The 14,391-nt window shown below is 37.7% G+C and overlaps 1 protein-coding gene across 1 annotated transcript in view; it reads right to left on the bottom strand.

Annotated features, from left to right (window-relative positions):
- The window catches only part of LOC124776932 (ryanodine receptor), a 694,095-nt gene that overhangs the window by 204,406 nt on the left and 475,298 nt on the right, over positions 1-14,391 (bottom strand). Inside the window, exons 57-60 of the mRNA XM_047252151.1 lie at positions 11,250-11,390; positions 503-672; positions 251-419; positions 26-154 (exon numbers count right to left, since the gene is read on the bottom strand). Coding sequence (XP_047108107.1) covers positions 26-154; positions 251-419; positions 503-672; positions 11,250-11,390 — 609 coding nt within the window. The remainder of the gene's footprint in view (positions 1-25; positions 155-250; positions 420-502; positions 673-11,249; positions 11,391-14,391) is intronic.

The following is a 14,391-nucleotide window of genomic DNA, read 5'->3' as shown; positions in this document are numbered from 1 at the left end:
ACTGCATCAGTCAGCATATTCCCACCTTTGATGATCGTCTCATGGAATTTCTGCTGTTTGATGGAATTTCCACTTCTGTATGTTCTACAGTCCAGCCAATAGCCAAGAGAGCTTTCAATGATTCTCGTACAGGTTCTTTGTAGCGCTCCTTTTCCTGAAAGAGGTACACAAAAAACAAATATAAACTAATAAGAGCAGATGAAGAAATTAATATTATACTTATTTTCATAAAACATCATTTTCTACTTACATAGTCGTTCAACATGTTGTAGGGTTTAAGACGAGGGTGTGTCTTAGATGAATCTGACCACTGCTCACCATATGCCCACCCATTTTCCAATTTCCTGCTAGCCCAGGCATCATGATAATGTTCTGAGAACTTCTGAACAATTGTGTTCAAGTCATTGTTCAACACAACACTAGAAAGGGAGCAATTTAGATTGATAAATATGTCAATGTATTGCACAGAATTCTAAACGAATGACATCCATAATCTTTTTACCTGCTTGTGTTTATGGGCTGTGGGTTGTATGGCCCATCAGGATCTGACGTATCTTTTGATCCATACCATTCATCATCATAATTCTTTGACAATGAGTAATCAGGTGGAAGGGCACATCCTATTGCTGTGAGGCAAGGCAGTGCTTTACCAAACAGTTCTGGATCATAATCCTGGAAACAAAAGTCTCTGTTTACTTTCTCTGGTGTGAGTTCCCTACAATTCTTTCATTAATCTATTCTGTTTTATTTCTTGAATAAAACTGCAACATTTAAACACAAGAAACAAAACACTACCAATTATGTGTCCATCAAAACTGCCAAAGATAAAAATATGTAAAATGCACTAAAACTATATATATCCTGCACCCAGACATTCAAAGATAATCAGCACAACACAATGCAACACTCACACTCTTGTTTGCTGATTTTAGAGACACAACTGATAACGATTTGCATTTAGTCTGAAAATTTTCTTTTCAATGTGCTTTTCTAAATATACCTGTCAACTGATTTTCCTGACCTAACACAGGAAACAAGACTGGAATCATCATTTATTTTCTCACAAACCTAGTGAAATTTTGTGTGTTTAGTCCTTTTGTGATGTTCATTATTTTTCACTACCTGTTATGCACTCTGGTTGTCCACAACAAGTTGAGTTGGTTGCTCAATGCTGACACCAACCTCCTGTAAAGCTGAAGCCAAGTGATTTCAGTACCTGCAGCGGATGCTGCAACACAGTCTGCCTCTGTTGCAGATGTGGCAAAACATTCTTCCCTACAAAATGAGCAGCTAACAGGCTGGCTGGTTGATATGGTAGCATAGCCCATTGTTGAATGACGAGTATCAATTTCCCCAGCAAAATAATAATCTAAGTAAACATAAAGTTTTAAGATTGTTGTTGTTGTTGTGGTCTTCAGTCCTGAGACTGGTTTGATGCAGCTCTCCATGCTACTCTATCCTGTGCAAGCTTCTTCATCTCCCAGTACCTACTGCAACCTACATCCTTCTGAATCTGCTTAGTGTATTGATCTCTTGGTCTCCCTCTACGATTTTTACCCTCCACGCTGCCCTCCAATGCTAAATTTGTGATCCCTTGATGCCTCAAAACATGTCCTACCAACCGATCCCTTCTTCTAGTCAAGTTGTGCCACAAACTTCTCTTCTCCCCAATCCTATTCAATACCTCCTCATTAGTTACGTGATCTACCCACCTTATCTTCAGCATTCTTCTGTAGCACCACATTTCGAAAGCTTCTATTCTCTTCTTGTCCAAACTGGTTATCGTCCATGTTTCACTTCCATACATGGCTACACTCCATACAAATACTTTCAGAAACAACTTCCTGACAATTAAATCTATACTCGATGTTAACAAATTTCTCTTCTTCAGAAGCGATTTCCTTGCCATTGCCAGTCTACATTTTATATCCTCTCTACATCGACCATCATCAGTTATTTTACTCCCTAAATAGCAAAACTCCTTTACTACTTTAAGTGTCTCATTACCTAATCTAATCCCCTCAGCATCACCCGATTTAATTTGACTACATTCCATTATCCTTGTTTTGCTTTTGTTGATGTTCATCTTATATCCTCCTTTCAAGACACTGTCCATTCCGTTCAACTGCTCTTCCAAGTCCTTTGCTGTCTCTGACAGAATTACAATGTCATCAGCGAACCTCAAAGTTTTTACTTCTTCTCCATGAATTATAATACCTACTCCGAATTTTTCTTTTGTTTCCTTTACTGCTTGCTCAATATACAGTTTGAATAACATCGGGGAGAGGCTACAACCCTGTCTCACTCCTTTCCCAACCACTGCTTCCCTTTCATGCCCCTCGACTCTTATAACTGCCATCTGGTTTCTGTACAAATTGTAAATAGCCTTTTGCTCCCTGTATTTTATACCTGCCACCTTCAGAATTTGAAAGAGAGTATTCCAGTTAACGTTGTCAAAAGCTTTCTCTAAGTCTACAAATGCTAGAAACGTAGGTTTGCCTTTTCTTAATCTTTCTTCTAAGATAAGTCGTAAGGTTAGTATTGCCTCACGTGTTCCAACATTTCTATGGAATCCAAACTGATCTTCCCCGAGGTCCGCTTCTACTAGTTTTTCCATTCGTCTGTAAAGAATTCGCGTTAGTATTTTGCAGCTGTGACTTATTAAACTGATAGTTCGGTAATTTTCACATCTGTCAACACCTGCTTTCTTTGGGATTGGAATTATTATATTCTTCTTGAAGCCTGTGGGTATTTCGCCTGTCTCATACATCTTGCTCACCAGATGGTAGAGTTTTGTCATGACTGGCTCTCCCAAGGCCATCAGTAGTTCTAATGGAATGTTGTCTACTCCCGGGGCCTTGTTTCGACTCAGGTCTTTCAGTGCTCTGTCAAACTCTTCACGCAGTATCTTATCTCCCATTTCATCTTCATCTACATCCTCTTCCATTTCCATAATATTGTCCTCAAGTACATCGCCCCTGTATAAACCCTCTATATACTCCTTCCACCTTTCTGCCTTCCCTTCTTTGCTTAGAACTGGGTTGCCATCTGAGCTCTTGATATTCATACAAGTGGTTCTCTTCTCTCCAAAGGTCTCTTTAATTTTCCTGTAGGCAGTATCTATCTTACCTCTGGTGAGACAAGCCTCTACATCCTTACATTTGTCCTCTAGCCATCCCTGCTTAGCCATTTTGCACTTCCTGTCGATCTCATTTTTGAGACGTTTGTATTCCTTTTTGCCTGTTTCACTTACTGCATTTTTATATTTTCTCCTTTCATCAATTAAATTCAATATTTCTTCTGTTACCCAAGGATTTCTACTAGCCCTCGTCTTTTTACCTACTTGATCCTCTGCTGCCTTCAGTACTTCATCCCTCAAAGGTACCCATTCTTCTTCTACTGTATTTATTTCCCCCATTCCTGTCAATTGCTCCCTTATGCTCTCCCTGAATCTCTGTTTTAAGATTACTACCGCTGTATTTAATACCTATGTCTCTTATACCCTGAAGAGTTTTTAGTACGTATTTAACAGTAGTCCAATGATCATATCCAGGGTTGTTGAAAGACTGACTTGCTTGAAAGACTGAACACATTATATCAAATCTTGTCACTGTGGCAGCAACCATCAGTCCATCTACAGCCTCACAAAATGGAACATTCTCCATGGATTTCATGTCTTCACTGGCCTGATACAGGCCCAAATGCAACTGTCAACTCCAATCAGTAAGTGTTGTACTGAGCTTGTTTATTTATTTATTTATTGAGTCCTTTGATCATATGTAGTACAGTGTACAGGATGATATTGGACTTATTACTAAGTTCAAAATGATACATATTTAAATAATCATTTTTCAACATGCTACCAATTTCAATAGTTGTAGTTCTTACAATGATACAATGTTACAAATTACAGTAGCTTTAGCTCTTAACAGTTATTCTGGTCCAAGTATTCCTTTACTGAGTAGAAACAGTGGTACTGTAGATATTCTCTGACAGATCTTTCAAAAGCACTAATATTTTGTAAGCATTTTATACTATTTGATAGTCTATTATAGAGTTTAATACCCAGATAGCATGTACCTTTCTGATACAAACTGGTACTGGCTGGGGGTACATGCAAGTTATATTTTATTCCAGTATTATAATCATGTATATCTTTGTTTTTTAAAGTATTATCATCATTTCCAATCATATACTTTTTTACGTACATTAGTGTGTCAACAATAAACATACACGGTAGAGGTCGTATATTCAGTGCTTTAAATATTGGTTTGCAAGACTGTCGAGCACCACTCCCTGTCATAATCCTAATGGCTCTTTTTTGTATTCTGAAAGTCCCTTGAGCTGCTGGAGAATTTCCCCAGAATATGAGTCCATACTTGAGATGGGCATTGAAGTACGCATAATAGGCACACAATAGTGCCTGTTCATTTATGCATCGTTTGAGAACCCTAAGAAGATAAAAACCCGTGCTCAGCTTGGCATTAATTTGTTCTATGTGTTTGTCCCATTTTAAGTCTCTTTGTATCCAGATGCCAAGAAATTTTGTAGCCTCATCATTTGAAATAGGGTGTTGATTGATTTTTATTTCTGGATATATCAATGAGGTGTTTTGGTGGTTATGGAAATTTAAGGCTACTGTTTTGTTGTAGTTTATTATCAACTGATTTTCTGCTGTCCAATTACTTAGACGTTTTGTAACTGTGTTTACTTCTTCCTGTATATCTTCATTTTTTGCTGCTTTTACCGATATTGTTGTGTTGTCAGCAAACAGTATTACTTTGTGGGAATCAATATGTATATCCACTTGTAGTTATTCATGCTGAATTTTTGTAAGAGGTGGCTAATATAGCCCTTTTGACAGATGAATAGTTCTTTATTTTCCCAGCCTCACCTGATTTCCATTCTCACAAAGTACATGGCATCATCAGTCACAATTTCAAAATGAATCTTAAATTCTTCAAGTACTTAACTTACAGCTGTGGTTGTTTTACTCAAAATTAGTCCATCATCAACAAAAACAACTAAAAATAATTCTTGGCCATTAACTTCAGCATTAAATACACAATTATCCAAATAAAGCTGTTTGAAATTAAAAAAAACTTAATAAACTGACAAATTTTTGATACCAACAACAAGGAGGTGGCTTCAGTCCATAAAGTTTATTTTTTTCCTCCCCCATACTAAATTTACATTACCACTGTTGAAACCTTCAGGCTGTTTTGCAAAATTATCCTACTGCAAATCACCATTGAGAAAGGCAGTTTTCACATAAAATTGCTTTGTGTCCATATCATACATTCTGGTCAAAGCCAAAAGAATATCAACTGATTCATACCTAACAGCAGGTGATAGTTTCTCCACAACCAGTCCAGATTTCTGGGAATATTCTTTGGCACATAATCTAGATTTATACCTATTTGGTTTACGTTACATTCTGTAAACCCAGTTATAACTGACAGCCTGACAATTTGGGGGTAGATCCATTAAATCACTGGTAACATTAGGGCCAAAGAGGACATTTAATCTTTCATTGCTCTGTAGCACTTTCAGTCTCTGGATGCCACTGCCTTTTTGAAAGTCTGTGATCCATCAATGACTGTTGCACAAGCCACATAATTTTGGAAATGAACTGGATGGCAATGTTGATTGTGGTTAATAAGGTTTTTGAACAATGTCTGCCTTGGAAGCTGCAAGGACAGCACAGCGGATCACTAAGTGAAGAGGCGCAAATGAGGCCGGGTTCAATTCCCAGCAGGGCCACAGATTTTCTCCACTTGGGAACTGGATGCTGTGTTGTCCTTACTTTCGTATTGTTGTAATTAATATTACTACTGAGATAGCTAAATGGGAATGGCCCAATAGCCAATGAATTGGGGAAAGAAACAGTACATGATCTTTGGTCTTGAACTACTTCATCTCCATTTTCAACAGATTATTTACCTTCATCTCCTACTGCATCTGTAGGGAACTTGTATTCATATGAGATATTGTTGGTCCTAAGTTGGTGCAAGATACTGTGTTGCATTTTCATTGAAGACAATGTCTTGTGAAATAATTATTTTCTTTGTTATAGGATTAACAGGCTTTAATTACAGCTTCTGCTCAAAGTGTCTCTGGAAGACCAGAATCAAGTAGCACTGTGTGAGCACTTTCCATCATAGATCTGATTTTACATTCAGCTTTACCATTCTGCACTGGTCATATGGTGAACTGGTTTCATAGATGATAACAGTCTTCTTGAAATGATTATGAAATTGTTCATTAACAAACTTTGTCCCACTGTCAGTCCTAATAACATTAAGTTGTTTGCCTTTCAACCAAATGTTGAAATTCTAAGAACACAGAAGATACATAACTCTTCTTCCTGGCAAAATAAACAAGTCTGTGTGAAGTACAGTAATCTTTAAAAACAACAAAACAGTTAGCTCCACCTAATGATGTATGGGGCATTTTTACACATGTATCAGCATGAACAATTTCTAATGAGCACAGCCTTGAGTTTGTAAATAAGGTTTAAATCCCTTCTTATGCTGCGTACCATAATGACATGATGCACTGAAGAATTTGATTAAAGCATATGATTTTAAATTTGGAATCAAACCACAGTCAGCCATTTTCTTCAAATTATCTATACATGTCCCAACCTCTTGTGCCATGACAGTGCTAAGTCAGATGATGCATAATTTGCTTGTTAAATATTTTCCACAAAAAATAACATTCCATGACACTGATTTTCAACTTTGAGACATTTTCCACTGAAAAAAGATTTCTTTCTCTGTTTTGACGCAGTACGATCAGTAAGTCAAACATTATCACAATTAAGGTCAAAAACGTTTCTAATTTCTGCACTTAGGTTTTCGACAAATTAGTCTTTTGTTGAATTCAGCCTTAAAATGATCTTTCTTGAGATGATAATACCAATCAACATTCTTCTTGTTCACATTACTTATGCTTAAATTGCTTTACAACCACTGAACTTATCACAGTTTTGAGCTACTCAAATTTGAAACCAGACAAAATAAAAAGTGCATAACATTCATCCCACAAGTTCTGTGCATCTGTGCCTTCAACTAGCATTACTTTACTTCTATCAGCAAGAAAGACAATTCCCATTTCACATGTCCATAACTAAAAATTACTCCTATCAGATTTCTGGATACTGAAAAGTTCTTTCAATTCATCTTCTAATTTTTGCACTTTACAAGTGAAAAACCCTTGATGTAACTGAATTCATGTGAGAGTCTTGTTTGAAGAAAAGAGAATAAAACATTGCTCTGGTAACAAAATACATTCTCCTGAGCCCATAACCTGTTGGACGGACTGTAATCAAGTTATCACAGCTTATGATGAACGAGTTTTATTTCTTGAATAAAAGTGCAGGCAGTTAAACAACAGACTCAGGACACTTGCAGTTAACAATGGTAACAGGAAAAGTATACACATTGGAATAAAAGACCAAGTGACAACCAGAAATTACAAAGAAGAAAAAACAGATCAAATACACTAAAACATTGTACACCTCCACATTGACATTCAAAGGAAATCTGCAAAACAAGTTAAACTATGCTCCAGTTCCTAAAAAGACTTAAAAACTTTGAAAGTTCATATAGATTTAGTCAGATGACTTACTGATCTGGTTTTGGTGTAATTTTCAGCAAAGTACATCAATTTTTTTATATTGTAGCTAAACAAGTTGAACATGCATTCCTCTGCTTATACAGGACACATCCCATTTGAAGTTGATTTCTCCCTAAACTCACTGCAGCATGCCAAGTGTAACTTGTTTAGGTGAAATGTAGATTATTACTCTGAAATTTCCTAAAGAAGATGGTGAGGGTGGTACATACTGGGTAATACCACCAGATAACATAAAGAGGTGTCAGTTCCAGTGAACATGGAGGCCATGTAATCAGCACACTTCAATCAAACTATTTATCTGTAAAGTGATTACTGAGGAAATTACGGACATTGCTGAGGTAGTGTGGTAGTGTGTCATCTTGCATGAAATGTTTGCTACGCTCTTGGTCAGCCTTGTCAATCAGTGGGATTAAAAAGTATTGCATCCACCTGAGATTACACTGCTGTACACACCACACTTGTTATTATGGGTTGCCACCTCTCGGGGAGGACACACCAACATAACTTACCAAGCTGTTTATGAGCATGGCTCAGGCTGTTTACGCTGTAGCTTTACACAGCCTCCACTGTGTCTGACAGAGCCAACCTCACTGATAGGCAGTGACCCTATTGAGGTAGGGAGCACTGTAGTTTGGGCACAATTTTCTTATGCCACACCACATGCCCACTCAGTGCCATGCAGGTATCCCTTCACTGGACAATAGAGTATTTAGGCCACCACTGGACCATGCTGTGGACAGTGAACACTCTAGGTTTCACGCTGGCCAGTCCAGCAGTCTGCAAAATGATCAGCTGTTGCTGATGCTTTGCTGTTACTGCTATCTGCTGCTCTCAGGTGCCACGCTGTACTGCTGTCTGCTGCTCTCAGGTGCCATGCATCATTGCATGTCATCCCACCAGCAGCCATCATTGTTGAGCCATCACCTCCGACATCTGCCAACACTTGACGTCACGGAAGCATGACCGGCAGCTATTGTCATTGAGCCATGCTTCTGACAACTGCAGACACCTGAGGTCTTGGTAGTACCAACATCCCAGAGGAATTACTGTTCTGCTAGCTATCGTCATCATGCACTGCCTCTAACATCCGCCAAGGCCTGACATGTCGGAAACATTGTCAGCCCACTGGCAGCTATTGTCACCAAGTCATAACTCCAACAGCTGCAAATGCCTGACGTCTTGGAAGTACCGACATCCCAAAAGCAGTCATCCCACTGGCAGCTACGATCGGCGGGCCATGCCTCTGATGCTGGCTGCTGCAGCCAAGCAGTTCTAGACGCTTCAGTCCGGAACCGCACTGATGCTAAGGTTTCAGGTTCGAATACTGCCTCGGGCATGGATGTGTGTGATGCCCTTAGGTTAGTTAGGTTTAAGTAGTCCTAAGTCTAGGGGACTGATGACCTCAGATGTTAAGTCCCATAGTGCGCAGACCCGTTTGAACTATGCCTCTGACATCTGCTGATGCCAAACATCTTGGAAGCATCATCATATTAAGGGCATGCTCCTACATGCCAAGTTGGATCCTCCTGTCGATCATCCTTGGTCCCTCTTGCTCTGCTGCTAATACGACTCATGGACTTAATCATGTATGTGCATCCCAGGCAACACCTACGAGTGATATTTCTATTTGTACTTAGTAATGTGCACATTCATTCATGGACACTGTATTTGAGTGCTATTTCTTACACAAGAGCTGGAACTTAAATAGTGGCAACTATTTATTCACAACTGATACAAAAGAGTTACTTCTTTGCTCCTGTTACTGTCCTTCAAAGTAGTCACCAGTGTTGTGTAGAACCCATTGCCAGCGATGTGGAAGGCGTAATATACCATTAGCAGAGCCTATTCTGTTGATGGTGCGAATGGAGCGGTCTACTGCCCGTTCAATCTCTCGAACAGTTCTGAATCAAATGCCATAAAGTGGTTCCTTCATTTTCAGGATCAATTCCAAGTCACAAGGACTTAAGTCCGGGGAGTATGGTGGATGGTACAGTACTTCCCAGTACCATCAACTGAAACGAGCAGCCACAGCTTGCGCTGTATGCACCCGTGCATTGTCGTGCATAATGATGGGTTGATGGGTGGGTTGCACAGAAAGTGTCGCCTCTTCTTTCACAAAGCTGGTCACAGGTGATGCTCCAAAAACGAACAGTAATACGACTTAAGTCCTTGTGACTTTGATTTGATTCCAAAGATGAAGGAACCACAATGTGGCATTCGCTTCAGAACTGTTCAAGAGATTCGACAGGCAGTAGACTACTCTATTTGCACCATCAGCAGAACAGGCTCTGCTAACGGTATACTATGCCTTCCACATCACTGGCAATGGGTTCTTTGCAACACTGGTGACTACTTCGAAGGACAGTAACAGGTGCAAACATGTAACTCTTTTGTATCGGTGGTGAATAAATAGTTGCCACTATTTAAGTCCCAACACTCATATATCTGTTGTTGTGATACTTGCGCATTTCATTGGTAGTCTGTAGCACCCCTTGGCAGTGGACACAAAGAAAAGCTTTCCACCACATACACTATTCCACTGACTGTTTTATCTTGGAAAAACAAATGGCAGTAAACTATGCTCTTGTTTAACGTATAAAACAAATAACATCAGGGCTACTATGAACATGTTCAAAAGTTTTGTTGTGGATTTTCACTGCCCTAAATCCTGCAGTTGTGCTTATTAATGGTACAGCTTAAGGAGGAAGTCGGCTCATCACTAAATGTAACGTTTCGAATGATACCTTTGTTTTATTTAATAAATGTAATATACTTCACCACAAAACTCCTTGTGAGCAATCCTATCACTATCATTTAGTTCTTGTACTGTTGTTAATTTGTGTGGTTCAAGATGTAAAAGTCTTCTTAACACATGCCAAACAGTCACATGTGGGATGCCCGGCTCACAAGAAGCCAGCTGGCTCTATTTTATAGGACTGTTAACAAAGCTTTGCCTCATTTTCTCTATAACGTATCTGACAAGGGCAGTCAACCCAAAGATTTTTATTGCTTACGGAGCATCCTGTTCAACAAAATGCTTATGTCACTCATAGATGGTAGGCTTAATGGGAGGTTCTTTACTGTACTCAATGCAAAAATTACATTGCACAGCTGTAACAAATTTGGACTTTCAAACTAACACGCACAACAAGGGCACTACGGGTCATCTTTGCCACAATTGTCGCTAGCATTTGCAGTGGTTTGATTAGAATCCTTCTACTATGTGAATCAAAGCTTGCTCTACTTCCTTACAAAATTTCACCAAGTAATTTCACTATGTAAGTGGCATGAATAAGTTTATATAAATTTTCAAAGTTTCAAGTAATTTTAGAAAAACTCATAGATAGATATTTTTACAAAATTGGCATCCCAGATGATATATATTTGCATGTTGATATTTAAGTGTATTTGGAAGTGATGCATGGTTACGCATTCATAACACACAGAGTGTTTGGTATGCTAGTTTTTCCAGTGTTTCTTGTGACAAGAGTCATGATTTTTGCATAGTCTAGAGATTTATGTTCATTACTAAAAAAAGATTTCTATATACTTCAATATTAAACAAGTTTTGCAATTTCACTGGTTACAACAATGCTCTTTTTACTTACCATTTTAGACAATGAGTCAAAAATATTGCTAAATAGCATCATGGTCAACCGTTTTTCTTCATCACTTGATGCTCCATACATGCCCTGTCCAAAAGATGTGCCATAGTACTTGGCACAGCGCTCATAATGTAACATCAGAAGCTGAAACACAACACATAAACATGAATTACTATGATGTCATGCTGAAGAAAAGAAACACATAATTAGCAACACAACAGGATAAAATTGTACTATGACTACTCTTTTAGATAGTCATGCAAATGCTGAAATATACATATAGACATAAGTCATCAAAAAACTGAAAACCGACTAAAACTGCTCCATAGTGGGAGAGCTTGCTCCCCTTCTAGCAGCATTTTGCCACAGGTTGTTAGAACAAGTGATGTAAGTAATTAAAATAAGCTGTAGGTAATTTCCATTTCTCAAAAGGGTCACTGACAAATGAACATGCTACAGGCCTATATCACTGATCCTGATCTGTTTTGGTATAATGGGACACATTTTATGATGTTTGGGGAACTAAAAATCTCTTCTTTAGTGATAATATGCATTTTGCAATCATGTGAATCTGAATTCACTTGCTGTTCCTTCATTACACCCAAAGGCAGTACGTAATATTGCTCTCCTTCCTCTGTGACTTCCACAAGGTATTTGATACAAAATATGGTTTTCAATTGGGAAATCATTAGAGGCGATAGTAAATGTAGGTGTATCCTAAAATAGTGTTGTAAGACTGTTACTGTTCATGATACATATAAACGGCCCAGTGGATACCTTTAGAATTTACTAAATGCTAATGACATGTGATGCTGTTGCATACAAGGATGTTACAACTCCAGAAAATTGTACAGAAATGCAACAACACCTGAAGTGGATCAGGACTTGGTGTGTGGACAAGCAGTTGATTCTCAATGTAAATGAACACAATGTATTCACATAAACAGTTGGTAAGACTCATTATTTCTCAGATAAACAATTTGGTGATCATTCACTGGAAACAGACATAAGCATTGATATCTGCATATATCAATCTGGAGTGATTTATAGTACAACACTCTAGAGAGAGCACAGCAGATGGATCCTTCAGAAATAATTCATTCCCAAAGATGGTAGTTTATTTATTTAGTTATTAATTTATTCATTCAGTCATCCTTTAATCACTATTTAGAGTGACATTGGATACATCAGTACACATTTACAATTACAGGTTCACGGTAAGTTACAATTTGAGAATACTTGTTATTTTACAACAGACTTACTTCTGCACACATTTATAATAATTAATGAAAACTTAGGCATGACATGATCTTTATTACTAATTTAATTTGCTAGATGTTGTTGTAGTCTTCAGTCCAGAGACTGGTTCGATGCAGCTCTCCACTCTACTACATTTTTACATTACATTACATTAATACTAAATTGGTGATGCCTTGATGCCTCAGAACGCGTCCTGCCAACCAATACATTCTTTTAGTCAGGTTGTGCCACAAATTCCTCTTCTACCCAATTCTATTCAGTACCCCCTCACTAGTTATGTGATCCACCCATCTAGTCTTCAGCATTCTTCTGAAGCACCACATTTTTAAAGTTTCTATATTTTCTTTATAACAAACTTCCTGAAAACAGAAAAGCTTTTACTGATTCAGTACCTTCAGAAAATCTCTGAAGTCATATTTAGAGCATCACTGCTTTTACTCCGTTGAAGAACATTTAAATTTATGAAGTGTGTTATATAAATACTTGTGTATAAAGTGTATTATTGTAACCTTAAATATGTATGCCTACAAATGACTTTCAGCTGTATATTTATAACTTGACTCTTCCAATGTCTTATGCATAAGCTGCTTTGTAGACAACAGGACCAATAAATACAACAACAAGAACAACAATGCAGAAGATGGTAAAAATTTTAACAATGGAATAACATTTAAATGTGACACAGACAGCAGGGCACAAGTTAAAGCTGATGCGAAGATAGCTTAAATAAATAAATAAATAAAAATAAAAAAAATAGAGAGAGAGAGAGAGAGAGAGAGAGAGAGAGAAATTTGCACACATCAGGAAATATATGGTGAAAAATAATGAGAAACGTATACAGGAGAGGAAGACTAAGCAAATTATGCCAACAACTGCAGCAAAAAGAAATACATTCACGGGGAAATGAGCAAGGTGTCAAGCAAAACGTTATTTCTTCATTATGTGGCAAGAACACAATGAAAATAAAATATGCACAAAGAAATAACTGGTAAAGAAGGAGTGTATGCTTATACAGTGAAATAATTGTCTGGATCACATTTAATTTTTGCACATCATTTGTTGCAATATGTTTCAACAAATTGCCACCATCAGATTCCGACAAAAATAAATAAATTTATGCCACAATCTGATGATGTTGATTTGCCAAAGGACAGTATAGCATTTGGTGTGGGAAAATAAAGTATGATTCAGGCAGTTCTATTAAAACTTTCTCTAATACATAGTATATTCTGGTAACAAATTAGACCAAAACTGACAGCAGCTCCAGTTGCCACGACAAAGCAAAAAATAGAAATAAAAGTTTAGGCAAAGATGAACCCGTGAAACAACAACTGTTACGTAAATGCTGCCTCATTTTCTTTCAAAATGGCTATTGCTTAATAAAATTACATTTCATTTACCTGATTTAAAACAACATACATTGTACAGGATGATTATCATCAATCTTTCGTTATTTGAGAGACCCCCCTCATGAAAACCTGATGATCAAAGCACAATGAAACTTTGTGGAAAAATTTGCATGGACATGCATACGAGAAAAAAAACAAAAACAAAAAAACAATGAAAGAAACAAATTTTAATTTCCACATGAGAGTGTAACAACTGTTAATTACATACAATGTTTTCATTCCAGGTTACAAACATTGCTCAATGTGAAGACCATCTGCATCCATGACACAATGGAACAGCAGCTAAATATTGCTCTACTGCTGCCAAAAACATCTCAGGTACATCTCTCACTATGCTCATATTCAGTCTCCTATGTGTGTTAGTGTCCTGTTGACAAACCCTGTTCTTCAAGTAACCCCACAGCCAGAAATCACATGGGTTCAAATGTGATAATCTTGGTGGCCACCCAGTTTGGAATGTTCAGCCAAAGATTCAG

This window comes from Schistocerca piceifrons, chromosome 2, assembly GCF_021461385.2.
Source record: "Schistocerca piceifrons isolate TAMUIC-IGC-003096 chromosome 2, iqSchPice1.1, whole genome shotgun sequence".
NCBI lineage: Eukaryota > Metazoa > Arthropoda > Insecta > Orthoptera > Acrididae > Schistocerca > Schistocerca piceifrons.
The sequence above is the reverse complement of the archived record's forward strand: the minus strand, read 5'-3'. Positions and strand labels throughout refer to the sequence as shown.